The 15,137-nt window shown below is 39.8% G+C and overlaps 1 protein-coding gene across 2 annotated transcripts in view; it reads right to left on the reverse strand.

Moving 5' to 3' along the window:
• Window positions 1-15,137, reverse strand: part of vegfc (vascular endothelial growth factor c) — a 75,371-nt gene that overhangs the window by 4,006 nt on the left and 56,228 nt on the right. Inside the window, exons 5-6 of one of the 2 annotated variants that reach the window (XM_020609012.1) lie at window positions 7,488-7,630; window positions 1,006-1,330 (exon numbers count right to left, since the gene is read on the reverse strand). In XM_020609012.1, coding sequence (XP_020464668.1) covers window positions 1,006-1,330; window positions 7,488-7,630 — 468 coding nt within the window. The remainder of the gene's footprint in view (window positions 1-1,005; window positions 1,331-7,487; window positions 7,631-15,137) is intronic. The other variant, XM_020609013.1, reaches the window with a different exon arrangement.

A 15,137-nucleotide genomic window follows, 5' to 3' on the forward strand; every position in this document is an offset into this window, starting at 1 on the left:
AATAATAAAAATAATAAATGCTAGACTCCATGTATATTAATTTTAGTTATATAGATTTCCTATTACTGTTAATATTGTATGAATATCTAGTTTGCATTAAACTGTTGCTCAATTTGAGAATCAAGCGCTGGCAGTATTGCAGCAGCGCATGTAATAGTATTTGTAATTTTGTGATATCATGATTTTCCCAATAATGTTGTATCTACCATGATACTACATATGATTATTTTGCTAGTATAACTGCGTTCAGGTATTTGAAACTAACATACTGGATGCTCCATCATCACCTTTTAGAGCTGTTGTGTGGCAGCATTTCAGTTTTCCCATTTCAAGAAATGGCACAGGCAAAAAAGAAACTGACAATTTGCAAATAGTGCCAGACGAAGGCAGTATTAGGAATGTGACACTCATGGATATCACGCAGGAACAGCCAGGATATCACTGTGTGCAACATTTTAACAGAGATGGGCAAACAAACTGGGCGCACAAGTGCAAAACCAACTTGAGATACTTAACATCCATGATTAGAGTCTTTTCTCTTGGAAAAAGTAGACTGCAGTGTTTGAAAAACTCCTCCAGTAAAGCAATAATCTCACCTTTTGCATTTTGGCAATTTGCTCACTACTGCCCCTGGTGGTCGGGGTTACTCACTTCAACTGGTCTAGTGATACAGAACCCCATCACCAGTCAGCACAGCCACCAGACAGAGAAAGTTAAACCTGCCTGTGAGTACTAAAACACTAATGTTCCACTGTGAGTGTGACTTGTTTTGTTTACAAGATCCAGCTGGTGCAATATTTCACCAAAGGACTGCTACTGATTCCTGCTTTGTTTGTTTTTCAGTTGTACAAACAGTTCAGTTAACATGAGAAAATATGAAGGTTATCCAGTCTTTGTAGGTTTCTGCTGGACTTAAAGTCTTTAGGTTTCTATATTTTTAAGCTTAGGGTCCTCTCTTGCTAGAAGTGTCATTGGATGGCAATGAACCCCTAAATTGATTCTTACCTGCATGTCGCTTGATGGAATCGTCGTCCTTTTAGGAAACACTTATTGGGTGACTCATTACATTCACATGAACACTTTGTTTTATTTAGGGGCTGGTGCCTCGGACATGTCTTAATACATGTGCACTGACAGGTCTCCTTGTTGAAGACGTGGTTGAGCGGGCAGGAGGGTGCAGGCAGCACGTTGCAAGCACACTGGCAGGTGTTGCGGTCAAGATGTTGGTTAGGGCCACAGTCACGCGTTTGATCCCCACGTCGACATACACACTGACAGGATTCCACATCTAGTTCCTTATCTGGGCCACACACATCTGCTGAGAATATGTCTGTGAGATGGAAGCAGAGGGACACAGATGGAATTTGTTATTTATAAGTTTTCTGGCAGGAGGTAACTGGCTGGAAACACAATACTGATACAGTGGTACTGATATGTACTCTCTTCACTATTGTTTTTACATTTTCCTATGCTTCTGGTATCTGACAGTGGCATCGGCATGAGTCACTTTCATTGTAATTCAATTCAATGTCAATAAAGATAAGTAAAGCTGCTGTAATGTTACATCAAGTTTCCCCGTCACTACTATTACAACTATTGGAGCACTGGTCAAAACCATACATACAGTGGCTGAGAAAGTGTTCAGACCCCTTCACTTCTGGCACTTTTAAATTGTTGTGAATGGCTTTCAATGGATAAAAGTGCCATTTCTAACCATCGATCTACTCAAACAAAATGAAAACATGATTTCAGAAAATTTTGCAAGATTATTAAAAATCAAATAGTGAAATCTCTCTTTTGCAACAGTATTCAGACCCTTTGGCAACAGTTAACACATCAGTCTTCTTGGGTAAATCAAATGCATTGTAGACCTGGATTCGGGCAAGTTTATCTTGTTCTTCCTGACAGATCCACTCAAGCTCCAACAGAGTAGATGGGATGTGTCTGTGAACTGCCATCTTCAGGTCTCTCCACAGATGTTCTCTGGGGTTTACATCTGGGCCTTGGCTAGACCATTCAGGGACAGTCAGGCTTGTCCTGAAGCCACCCTAGTGTTGTCTTGGTTGTATGCTTTAGGTCATTGTCATGCTAAAAGGTGATCCATCACCCCAGTCTCAGGTCACCGCACTCTGGAGCAGGCTTTCTTCAAGGACCTCTGTATTTGGCTTCATTCATCCTTCCCTCAGTTCTGACCAGTCTCTCTTTCCATGCTGCTGATAAGCTGCAGCTGCTCCATTTTCTCGATTTTCATTTGGTCATTGCTTTTCAAAATTGTATTAATGTTTAATTTTAATGTGTGGATCCCAAGACGATCAGGAGTTACGACCACTCCTGTGGTAGAAACTAATGGAAAGACAATATGCACCACTCATCAAAACAAACTGATGCCTTATGCAAAACACTGTTGTGAATGCTTGCTATTTTTGAAACTGTTACACAACTGCATACAGTTGAAAGACCCTTCGTGTGTGACAGCTGTTTGACAACACTGATAAACTATGAAATTGAGACATTCCTGAGATATAACACTGAGGGTTCTTTTTCATACTGGTAAATCATCTTTTAGCACAAGGAAAGATGAAGAGAGAACAATGGAAGGTCTAGTAAATGATATGTATGTGTGTACAGATGAACAAACAAAGATAACAGAAGCTTTGTCTACTCCAGAATAAGCATCATGTGCTTACACAGACTAACAATGATGCAATAAACTTCAGAACTTTATCTTTCCTTGAGAATGTTTCCGAGATGACAACAAACTCTTCACTATCCACTATAATGTATGGAGAAACCACAGTGGAGCCCACAAATCCCCCCTCAAACTAATAATTTTTGTTCATTATTTAATGTCATGAAGTCCAACAGAATCGACCTTTTGGAACAATCTTATTTCGTGAAGGGTTTCAGCATACATAGTTACTGTTAATTCTGTACTAATATTGGTTGGTAATAATTTGATTAGATACAGTAAGCCATATTTGAATATGACCCTGTTTAGACTTGGTTTTAAAATGCCACTTGGACAATCAAATCACAAGTGGACAGTGAGACACATCACCGTTTACACCTGTCAATATACATGTGTCTCCAAGTGTCTAGCTGAGCACTTGTGGTCAGATTTCACTAATGCTGCAACACTTCACTTAAATATCAAACGGCCATGGGTACAATTGTTACGCCAGTCAGACCACCTCCGCAAGTGGTTTCAGTGATCAGATCACATTCTGTCCTGGCAGTTGTTTACACTTGCATTTAATGCTGTAAACTTGTGATCCAATTGCCCAGGATGCATTAAGATGCATTTTAATACCCACTGTGTTAGTAGGGAATGTCCAAAATAACTTCACACTGTGTTTGGTTGCCATCACTAGTATGTGTTGAAAACCACGTTAATACTTTTAAGGATCCAAACAAGAATGTCAATGGGACAAGTGAAGGAGGGTAAAGAACAAGGGAGAAAGTCCTTTGTGGAAGCTTTAGCAATGCTAAAGCAGGTGCTCATTATGCATGGCTAAGCAATCACTGTCCACAAATAAGGGAGTGGATTCCCCAGAATTCAAGACCCAGTGCTTCAATGCACAAGTCATATAAATGCTTTGATTGATGTCCAAGATTCTCATACACTGCTTTGACTCTGTCTGGGTAAAACCACCAAGACACTGACAATGTCTCCAGTGGTGACAGTAACTGATAAAGTATTCACATGTATTGCAGTTGGAATTACATACAGACAATTATTACTTTTTCCTCGTTATTCTGTCTTCTCACAACACTCCTCCACTGTGGTCCTATGGACACTACTGCTATTGCTATCCCCTGGACTCAAGTTATGTGCTTATTTCTCTCGCCCTTTTGCTAACTCTTCTCCTGCTCTTGCCCTGTTTTCTGCTCTCTTTCCTCTGTTTTCAGTACTGAAGCTTCGCTGTGATGTAATGACCGTTCTGGGACATGTCTCTCTCCTCCAAAAGGGACAGGTGCATATCTCTTGTCTATCACTCCATGTGAATGAAGCTCTTGCATCGCTTTCCCTATGCAAGAGCTTAAACATATCATTGGTGTCCATGGCTGCTTCCCAAGTTTTGTATATGATCATTCCTTTTAGTTACAGGACCAGAGACTTTCTTCTGTGCACAGAAGATGGTGGTACTGGAAGAAAGACCACAAAAATATTAGGACTCTCCTCCTCTGGTGACGATGACCATGCACAGGGAAATTCATGAAGAAGTAATCTCCTCCTCTGGTGATGATGACCATGCACAGGGAAATTCATGAAAACACTTATTTTTTGAGAAACACTGTCATCAGCTACTCTGTGCTTAGTGTTTGAATTTAGCTTTGAAATTAAGCTCAATACATTTGTTTTGACCCCTTCATACATACATACATACTGTACATACATACTGTGTAAGTGTGTTTTGGAAGTGTGTGTAACTGTGGAATCGGCCGCTCTCGGGTCTCCGCATTCTTCTGTTTTTGGTTCTGTGTGGCTTAGTCCAGAGTGTTATCATAACCAAAACACACACAGAGGAGTTCATGTACACAAACATATTGACTCTCAATAAATACTTTGCAGCCATAAATACTCTTAGTGAATGCATGAACATTCTCATGTCGCAAACACTGACATAGAGACAAATGGCTTCATTAGTAGTGTTTGTTTCAGTGTTTGGTATGTGTGTGCTAACTGCAGGCCTGGGGAACACATCATCTTACAGCAACAACCCAGACTAATCAGTCGCATTTACTAGCAGCTATTGTTTGTACTGCATTGCACAGTACTGACTGCTCTGCAGTATTGGCTTTTCTAGCTTCAGCCTGAACAGAAGAACCACTGTTTACTGTGATAGAAAACTGGATGACATCAGAGACAACAGGAAACCAGCTGTTCCTCTCATGGCTCTAGTATCTACAGCAGGGCAACCCAAGCTTTAGCCCGATTTACCCATCTTTAAATATACTTTTAAATACATAATGTGTGTTTGCAGCAGACATCTTAGTAAACAAGACAGTCAGCAGATTTATGGCCATTTTGGTCAGGAACAGAAGCAACAAGATAGGTCTGTAGTTAAAAGCAATTGAAACCTTTGTACCTTCTCAAAACAGTTTTGACAGGCATTAATAAGACAGCTCTTTATATTTTAATGTATGCTAGGGTCAAGCTTGCAACCAGGCCTTAACAGGCAGTTTTCATGATCTCACCTTAAATTTCTTTGACCTTTTTTCTTTTAAGTTTGATCATTAGCATAATGAACAACACCCCAGTTTCTATATAAGGGTTCCTGTTCGGCTTCATTTGATGGTATGTTTCATATACATAAATGTCACACAAGGGTAAAATGAAGAACTTAAAAATTGCATCGACCAGGTTAAAAATGCTACAGTACTGAACAAAAAAGGGGCTTTACTACCTGTTATCACCATTTTTTTGATTTCTCACTTGTATATATTATTTTAGACGGTAATGTTGGCTAAAGATTTTCCACATGAGAGCTCCCATTAGTAGTGGTGCATTGTTCCAAAAAGGTTTAAGGAATGGAGCCAATATATGCAAACAGCAGCCGATGCTATCATGGTGTTTCAAATATTTTCATCTGTACCTCATGAAATAGCCCTGTTTATGTTTCACATTAGATATTAAAGACACACAAAAATAAAAACACATTTACATGGCCACACATGTAGCTTCCAATAGCTCTGCCATTGAAACTGCTTATTACTGCAGTTTTGGCAGAAGGGTGGTTTCCATGTTATTTATGCCAATCAGCAGCTGTGATATGTTTTCTTCCATTTTCTAAGCCGCTTCAGGAAAGATAAGCAAATGTAGCTTCCTCTACAGCAGGGGTACCTAAAGAGGTTTCTATGCGGACTGCAAAGTGTGTCAAATTTAAATAATAAGCCTTATTTTGACTAGATTTTTACCTCTGCCAAGGAGGTTATGTTTTTGGTTCTGTGTGTGTGTGTTTGTTGGTTAGCAGGATTATGGACAAATAGCTGGATGGATCACCAGCATATTTGGTAAAAACATTGGTGGGGACCAACACTATTAGTGATTAGATTTTGAATGAAAAAGGCCAAGGTCACAAAAAATAACAAAAAAAAAAATTCTCACCCACAAAATAAAATCCCATCTTTAACATGGGGGAAATTGTTTTTGAAAAAATTAATATTTCTGTCAAAAGTTGTCAAAATATTTTTTTTTTTTATTTGACACACATATTGCAGGGTGGCAACGTCTCTCAGCAGACCAAAGTTCATCCAGATATGATCCAGATTCTGGATCTGACAGCCATTTAAAGTTAACATTGAAAACCCCATTCATCCATCCATTATGTGCACCACTTATTCCTGAACAGGGTCACAGGGGCCAGTCCCAGCTGACATTTGGCGGAGGCAGGGTCCACCCTGGACAGGTCACCAGTCTATCACAGGGCTGACATGTAGACAAACAACCACAGTCACTCCTACTGGCAATTTAGAGTCGCCAGTCAACCTAAGCTGCATGAAGCCAGAGTACTCGGAGAGAACCCATGTAGACACAAGGAGAACTTGCAAACTCCACACAGAAAGGCACCGGGTTGGCTGGGTCTCAAGCATGGAACCTTCTTGCTCTAACCTCCTTGCCAACTCTCGCACACATACACGATGGTGGTGCTGTTCGTGCAAACGCGCCTTTATTCTACTGCTTTTCGACAAACGTAGCTGTGCTCTGAGGCTGTGGTTAAAATCAAACTTAATGATTCTTATCCAGTCCGCCGCAACTTGTGCATGCAGTTTTTGGGAAAACATAAAAAGCTGTTTAGTGAGGGGAGGTGGTGTCAAGGAGTAGCTGCTAAAACACTGTTAAATCTTCCACAATTAGTCATTCAAGCTTTGTGTTTATAACACTTTTCATACAGGTTCCTGCTCTTCAGAGTGCTTTACAGGTAACAATAAGGCAGAATAAGGCAAAAAGATATTAGGGATATTAATTCAAACAAACTAAAAAAAACAACAACTTATTATCAAAAGACAAACCAAAGAGCGAACAGAGAATTAGAACAACAATGAGATCCTCAGACTGTTCCTACAGTTTGGAGTATAAAAAACTAAAAGCTGCCCCAAAGGTCTTTGACCTGCCCTTTGGAACAACTAAAAGACTCAAGGTATCAGTATCAGTATCAGTTATGCTTCAGTTTTGGGGCTGGGCCTTTTTGAGAACATGCACACATTGCTAAAAGGGAAGAATCTGACTTATAGAGAACTGAAAACAAAAGACTTTTGAGAGAGAGTGAGAGAGATTTGTTGCCAAGACCTGTGTTCAGATAACTATGGGAAAAAAGCACTGAAAAAATGTTGGTGCGTAATAGTCTGGACCTCAGCTCAGGATAATGTTAACTCATTGGACCTCCTGGAATTTTAACTGAAGAGCCCTGCTCTACAGTGTTTCCTGAAAAAAATATGAAAGATACAAAATAAACCTTTTTGTCTACAAATGTGCAAACACTCACCAAGGTGCTGTTGGGAGGGTCTTGGAGGGGGCAATGGTGGTAGAGGGGGGTTGTGGTGCATAATGGTGGCAATGCTGACACACAGGCATAGCCTGCTGCTCCAAGCCTGACCAGGAGGACACGTCGTGTTGGCTGTCGGGCACCTTCAGCAGAGACAGACAAAGAGAAAGCTTTCAACTAATGCCAGAGATGTCCTTGTTAGTTAAAATCCCCAGGGCTGGTTTCCTGACTGTGCACAGTGATGACACTGAGAGAACAAAAAAAAAAAAAAAAAAAAAAGGCAGTCTAAAATCATTTCTAAAACAGACTGGGAGCCAGTGGAGAGAAGCCAGTACCGGTGTCCTATGCTCGAATTTCCTAGTACTTGTCAAAAGATGAGCAGAAGCATTTTGCACCATTTGGAGACGAGTGAGGGAGGACTAGTTAACACCTGGGTATAAAGCATTGCAATAATCAAGCCTAGAAGTGATAAAAGCATGGAATGCAATCTCAAAATCATTAAAAGAAAGGAATGACTTGACCTTGCTTAACAGCTTGAGTTGGAAGAAGCTAGATTTCACAACTGAGTTGATTTGCTTGTCAAACCTCAAGTCGCCATCAAACTGCAAACAGGAACAGCCTCCACTGTGTGAGGTTTTGATTGGTTACTCAGCCAATCACTCATAAATCCTGTTATTTTGTTGTTTTTAGGGTGCTGTCTTCCATGATTCTTTTAAACACCTATTTACCTGCATTAGTTGGAGGTGGGATTAAATGAACTGGTGTGGAATGAACTTTTACAACACAACTGTGATAAGGTAAGACTACAAAAGAGATTCATTTTGCAATGTTAAACACTGTCCACAGGACTGATAACATCAGAAGAATAGCTAGATTTCTCATCTGCAGCTACATGGTATAACAAAATAACACTGTAATCTCTAGAGGCTAGCAGCAGATTAATGGAATTTTAGTCTTGCTCTGCAAAGGAAACAGTATTATTGGTGCATACAAGAGTCTTTAATTTGATTTTAGGAAGTGTATGAAAGTTATTGGGGCTTAATGTTTTGCTCAGTTTTATACACAAGCAGTGTCCTCCCCAGCATTATTAATATTTTCTTTAGGCTCTCCCCTTGACTTAGAAAATTATGTTTGAGACAAACCCATAATTTATCCATTTGCTTCTGTACTCCACAGTTTCAGATTTGTGGCTAAATGGGACATTTGCATTTATTTATAGCGAATAAGTGATTTTTTATACATTTTGGTTTTACCATGGAGAAATTACAGCTGTGTTTATATATGTCTCCTTATCAGAATCAGCTTTATTGGTCAGGTGTGTTGGACACAGAAGGAATTTGACTCTGGTACAGCGGCTCTCAATGTGTATGTACATGTCCTTATGTAAGGCAGCAGTGGGCAAGTAAACAATATAAGGCTGAGAGAACAAAAAGGAAAGAAAGTAATGTGGGAACAAGCAAAAGGAGTGTGCATTAGGAAAGAAAAAAGTACTTATAAATAGAGACCTGTATATACACACAATCTATATACACAATCTTATTTCAGGGCACCCCACAATCTTTGGGACACAGCAATGCTATGTGAGTGAAAGTAATCATGTTAATACTTTGTTGCATATCCTCTGCATGTAGTAGCTGCTTGAAGTCTGTGGTTCAAAGACATGACCAGAAGCTACGTATCGTCTCTGGCGATGCCCTGCCAGGTCTCTACTGCTGCCAACTTTGGCTCATGCTTGTTTTGGGGGCTAGGCCCCTAAAGTTTCTCTTCAGCAGAGGGAGGGTCAGGTTACTGATTTAGCCACTCAACAAATGTCAATTTGTTTGCTTTGAAATACTCATTGGTTGAATGAACAGTGTATTTGAGATCATTGCCTTGTAGAATGAACCACCATCCAGTGAGTTTTGAGGCATTCACTAGAACTTGAGCCGGCAGGAGGAGCCTGTACAATTCAGGGTTGATTTTGATCCTATCATTAGTAGTTACTATACATCATCAAAGAAAATAAGGGAGCCAGCTCCAGTAGCAGTGACTTACCAAAGAAATCACTGCTGACTTTAGAAAGAACAGAGACAATCATATTTCTCTTTCCATCAGTGGGTCATCTGTTGAAATAACTGACAGATTCAGATTTCTTGGCACACACATCTCAGATACCCTCAACATGGTCTCTCAACACCAACTGTGTCATCAAGCAAGCACAGCAGAGACTGTACTCTGTTCTGAGGCAGAGAAAGAGTTTTGGCATGGGTACCACAGCTCTTGTGAATTTATATCATTGTCCAATAGAGAGCATTCTGATGGGCTGCATTACAGTGTGGTTTGGCAACCTCACTGCTCAGGACTGCAGACTGCTACAGATGTATGTAAAGACGGCAGCAAAAATCATTAGCACAGATTTAGCACAGCATCATGACATCTACACCACTCACTGCAAAAGGAAAGCCTAAAACATCATTAAGGATACCAGCCACCCTGCCCATGTTCTGTTCTTGTCCTCACCATTCAAAAATCATTATCAAAGTTTCAAATCACATACCAGCTTCCTTGGTAATGCAGTAGCAGTTCAACAGCTGATGTATGCATACATTGATTTCTCAACTATGTAATAGTAATACCCTCCCTGAATGAGTTAGTGATGGTTGTGTATGTCAGTAGGAGACAACCACAGCGCAAGTGTTTCGTTGTATTTTTTAAATAAATATAAAATTTAACAGAAAACAGTAAAATGAAAGATGCCTGAGCCATACCACCCCCACCACGTTTCACAGATGAGGTGGTATGCTCTGGAGCTTCTCTCCTCTCTGTCCACAAGAATTTTTTTCAGAACTTGGTCAGTTAAATACTTCCTGGCCAACTGTAACCTGACCACTCGGTTTTAGAGGTTAAACAGGGGTTTGCTACTTGTAGTGTAACCTCTGTTCATGAAGTCTTTCGCAGAGAGGAATCCACATCTGAGTCCTGAAGAGTGTTTTTCATCTGTCGCACACATGTTTGGCAATATGTCTTTTACAGAGAGAATTCTTCTGTCACCAGCTGTGGAGGTCTCCCTTGATTTGCCAGTTCCTCTGTGATTAGTAAGTTCAACAGTGCTCTCTCTCTCTCTCTCTTCCTTAATGATGCTCCAGCTGATATTGGTAAGCCTAAATTATGACCATTGTCTCTAACCATTTTATTTGTTTCAATGTCATAATGGACACTTATGAAGCCCCTGTTGGCATCAACTCCTTTCCCGGCCATCTGCATGTTTCTACAGGAGTTACTAGACGTTACTGAGATGGCAGACATCCACTAACTGATGGTGCCTCTGGCGCAGATGTCTCTTCAGCAAGTATAACTTGAAGCAGGCGTCTCTGTATGATCAGGTCCGGCCATGCTTCCCATCCGTCACTGCCTACCTGGTGAGTGGTGGTGGATCCCAGGAAGCTTATTGTGTTTCCCTGAGTGCGAGGGATAAACTTACAGTCTTACAGGGCTGTGTCTATAAAATATGGAATTATGGTACATAACCAAAGCTGTGAATCGACTTGCTAGAGTAGTTTATATATTCACACCTGTCTTGTAAATGCAAATGTTTCTACTTTATCCTTGGTTTTAATTACTCTGTGCTAGACTAGCCCTTTGTGAACTGTTTGGGTTGTTTTTTTTTTTGAGAATTGCAGGGGTTAATTTTCAGTTGTCCACACACTTGGCTATTTTGTTTCAAATTATCTTCTGTTCTGTAATCCTAGCAGATGTTTGGGTTTGACTTATTTATTTATTTTTAATGGAGTAAACAGGGCAGGGTTTGTAACTCTTTTTGTTATGTTGTTAAGTGGTACTCCCAGTCCTGTCTTTCCTCGTCTTTAGCACTCTATTTTTATTCCTATTTATCTTGTTCACAATGAGCATTCCTTTGTCTGTTTGCATTTGTTTATACTGTTTATTTTGCATTGTTTGCACTGTTTGTTGCTTGTTAATACTGTTTATATTTGTTATATTACACAGCCTCATGTTGGTTTACTGTTTACTTGCCCCTTGCATGGGCATATTTACATACACATTGAGAGCCGATGTATCAGAGTCAAATTCCTTGTGTGTCTGACACACTTGGCCAATAAAGCTGATTCTGATTTAGTGCTGACCATTTTTTGTAGTTTGAAGACAATGTCAAGCATTACCGCCTTTGTTTTCCTTTCTCAGTCAAGTACAAATAAATATTGCACACTATGACCATCGCCATCTGGTTATTGTATGTTACTTCCCTTACCCCTAGCCAGTCCTCTTGTCCATAAACAATAGCAACAGAGTCCAAAGGTGATAGAAAGACCAGAGGGGAATATGGTAATATTTACATACTTTTACTTAAGTATAGCTTTGCATGCAGACCTTTTAATGGCGTGTTATCAGTGGAGCATTGATACTGTACTTTTACTTAAGTAAAAAAAAAAAAAAAAAATTGAATACGTTATTCAACCACTGCTTTCTAGTAACACTACAGTATACACCAGGGTAAGCAGAATACTTTAAATATGTTTTACTTATTACAAAATGTCTAAAGGTTAGCTGTGTTTTCAGTAGGTTAAGGATGAATCAAAAGAGAAAGGACAGAGACTGGAAGCATAATTTCTTTCTGTGAAACTAAAGTTGTATCATTGCCTAAAACTGATTTTGTTTCTGATGCAGTCTACACAAACCTAAAACCAGAACTAATTAAAGCAGTGTTGGCTAGCTTGTATTGTTTGTATGCACACACTACACACACATCCACCGTATGACCAACACTCCTAGTCAATACAGTCTACCTTCAATGACATAAATAGACTGGACAAAATGGCAGCTCTCTGTATAATGATGTACAGTTCAATAGCAGCACAAACTATCATGATCATACAGTTGAATCAACACCTCTCTGAAACAGTCTGGAAAACTGAACATTATTACCTTCATGAGGGTGGATTTATTGCAGGACTGTTTATTAAACTGTATTAGCATTAGCTTGGTGTTCCTCATAAACTGCCACCTGTGTATAACTGTGTATTTACATGAGCACACATAATCTTTCTGATGAAGCCCTAACTATGCCTGGTACAGTATGTCTGGCCAATCAGGGTGTGCTCACACTAGGCATGGTGGCCTGGTACCGTGCACTAGCACCATTGTCCCCCACTGGCCTGCACTCACACTGCACTGGGCCGGAGCATGATGCAGCTGAAGAGAAGTGCTCTGGCATAGCAATCACACTACAGCCTACAGTTCAACTGAACTGTGCCCGGCACGACATGCAGTGAGCACGCTAGTCACGCAAACTGGACTTTGGTCAAAAGGTCAAATGTTTCCATTTTTCTATCCAAGCATCCATGGATGGACATTTTATTAGATAATCTGAAAATCTTAATTAAACACTGATGTCATGAATGAAAAAATTCAAAACTCATTTAAAGGTTCTATTATTTATTTCATGTACATGGACTATGGCAACCAGTAAATGAGGGAACCTGGAACAGTGGAACAAGCTGCAGATTTTGATTATTACAAAAACAACTTAGTAAACAGAATACACAACAAAACCCAACTTTTTGATATAATTATTTGATGATCTTATGCAAGAAATCACACAAAGGCTGAAATAAAACCTAAGTCAGGAGGAATTATGGAGAAAAAGTGAAACGACGTCTCTTTGAGTCACTCTGTCCAACATGTACCCCTCCCTCTTTTCTGAATAATTTTCTTACAGTCCCTTGCAGCCCCACACTGAGGGTACCCCTAGTAATCTCTAAACTATTGTAGGATGGTCTTGCACAACCTACGTATAACCCAGAAGTCCTTATAAACCAATATCTCCAATGTCACCCTATATATTGCCGTTGTTAATTAATATCAACTTTACCAATATTTTCACAAATATTCTGATTATCCATGTTACTGAAAACAAACTCCAGCCTGATGCTGAATTACTCCAGAAACCAGATACCTTGTTTGGATTTCTATAAACTGCCAATAAAAATATACTTCCTCTGAAAACACTGTACAAAAACATACACACACACACAGAGTCAATTATATCAAACATTTAGCGAACCACTGACTTGGACACACAGACAGACAGCAGGCAGCAAGTTTGCAAATAGTCTTAAGTTGTGAAAGAGTCTGACGATAAAAAGAGAGTGTGGTTTTAATTAGAGCTGCAGTGGTGCGGACATATAAACACACATACCTACTGATGGGAGACTGAGAAGGAAAGTAGGGAAGGGAAAGAAAAGACAAAGAGATTTGGGAAAAAGCTGGTGTGTGACTAGTGTGGTCGCTCACTTCAACTAATGTGAAACATACGTATCCTTCATGGTTACATTTGTGTGTGTTCTTACATGTGGGATGATTTGTAGATGTGGAAATCTCTAAAATGCATTTTTATTTCCAGCCATAATCTAACACACACTGATCAGTGTGTGTGGGAGTGTGTTCAGATTTTGCCAAATACCAGTACATATCACCATTCTTCTAACCTCATGTGATCCTGCTGTCTCTTTCATACACACATGCACACACAGACACACAAACACTTGTATGTCTGTCTATAGTTCTGAGGATTCTCAGCGACATGATGCATTCCCTCGTCTCTTTTCCTAACCTTAACCATCATAACTAAATTCCCAAACCCAACCCTACCCCTAACACTTAACCTAATTGTAAAACCAAATCTCAACCCTCAAACAGCCCTTTGTAGGTGTGAGGCCTGGCTAAAATGTCCTCAAAATGCTAGTGTTGAAGAAAAAATGGGCCACATAATGTAATAAAGACGTGTACACACAGTCTTGTTTACAGTACATCACTTCAGAGGACATTACATTCATTTCCTGGATGCTTACCCTAACTTAAACCACAGGTTAGGGTAACAAGATTTGGATATGTCATTTTTGGAAGGAATGGATGCCGTGTACTCTGGACCAACATATGCTGCCTTCAAGACGACATCTTTTCCAGGGGCCTCCCTGATATTTCAACAAGACAATGCAAAACCTCATAGTGCACATTACCAAGGCCTGGCTGTGGAGGAAAACGGTGTGAGTGCTAGACCGGCCTGCCTGCAGTCCCAAACTGTCCCTAGTAGAGGATGTGTGGTGCATTTTGAAATGTAAATTGTATCAACAAAGACTCAGGACTGTTGTGCACTTTAAGACTTGTTTGGAGGAAGAATGGGACAAAATGACACCTGACATACTTCATGACTTGGTGTCTTCAGTCCTTAAATGTCTTTTAAGTGTTGTGAAAAGGAACGGCAAAATCACACATTTGTAGATGCTTTACTGTCCCAACTTTTTTGGAATGTGTGGCAGCATCAGAATTAAAGTGAGTGTTTATTTTGAACAAAGAATAAAACTGATGAGGTGTCACATCAAATAACGTGCTGCTGTATTGCTTTCAATGTAACACAGATGATTTACACATCACTATTTTCAGTTTTCATTTTGATTTTACATACCATCCCGGCTTTTTTCTGATCTGGGGTTGTGTACTTTATATCAGACAATCCCAATAAAGATCTGTATGTCTATCTTCATTAGGACAGGATTAGCATTACACGGGGAGGTAGGAAATGAAATATTCACTGTGCTCCTTGGTGTAAATTAACTCATCCATCATTTTGGACATTTTAACCACTGATTAATTTGA

Source organism: Monopterus albus, unplaced genomic scaffold, assembly GCF_001952655.1.
Source record: "Monopterus albus unplaced genomic scaffold, M_albus_1.0 scaffold97.1, whole genome shotgun sequence".
In the NCBI taxonomy this organism is placed as follows: domain Eukaryota; kingdom Metazoa; phylum Chordata; class Actinopteri; order Synbranchiformes; family Synbranchidae; genus Monopterus; species Monopterus albus.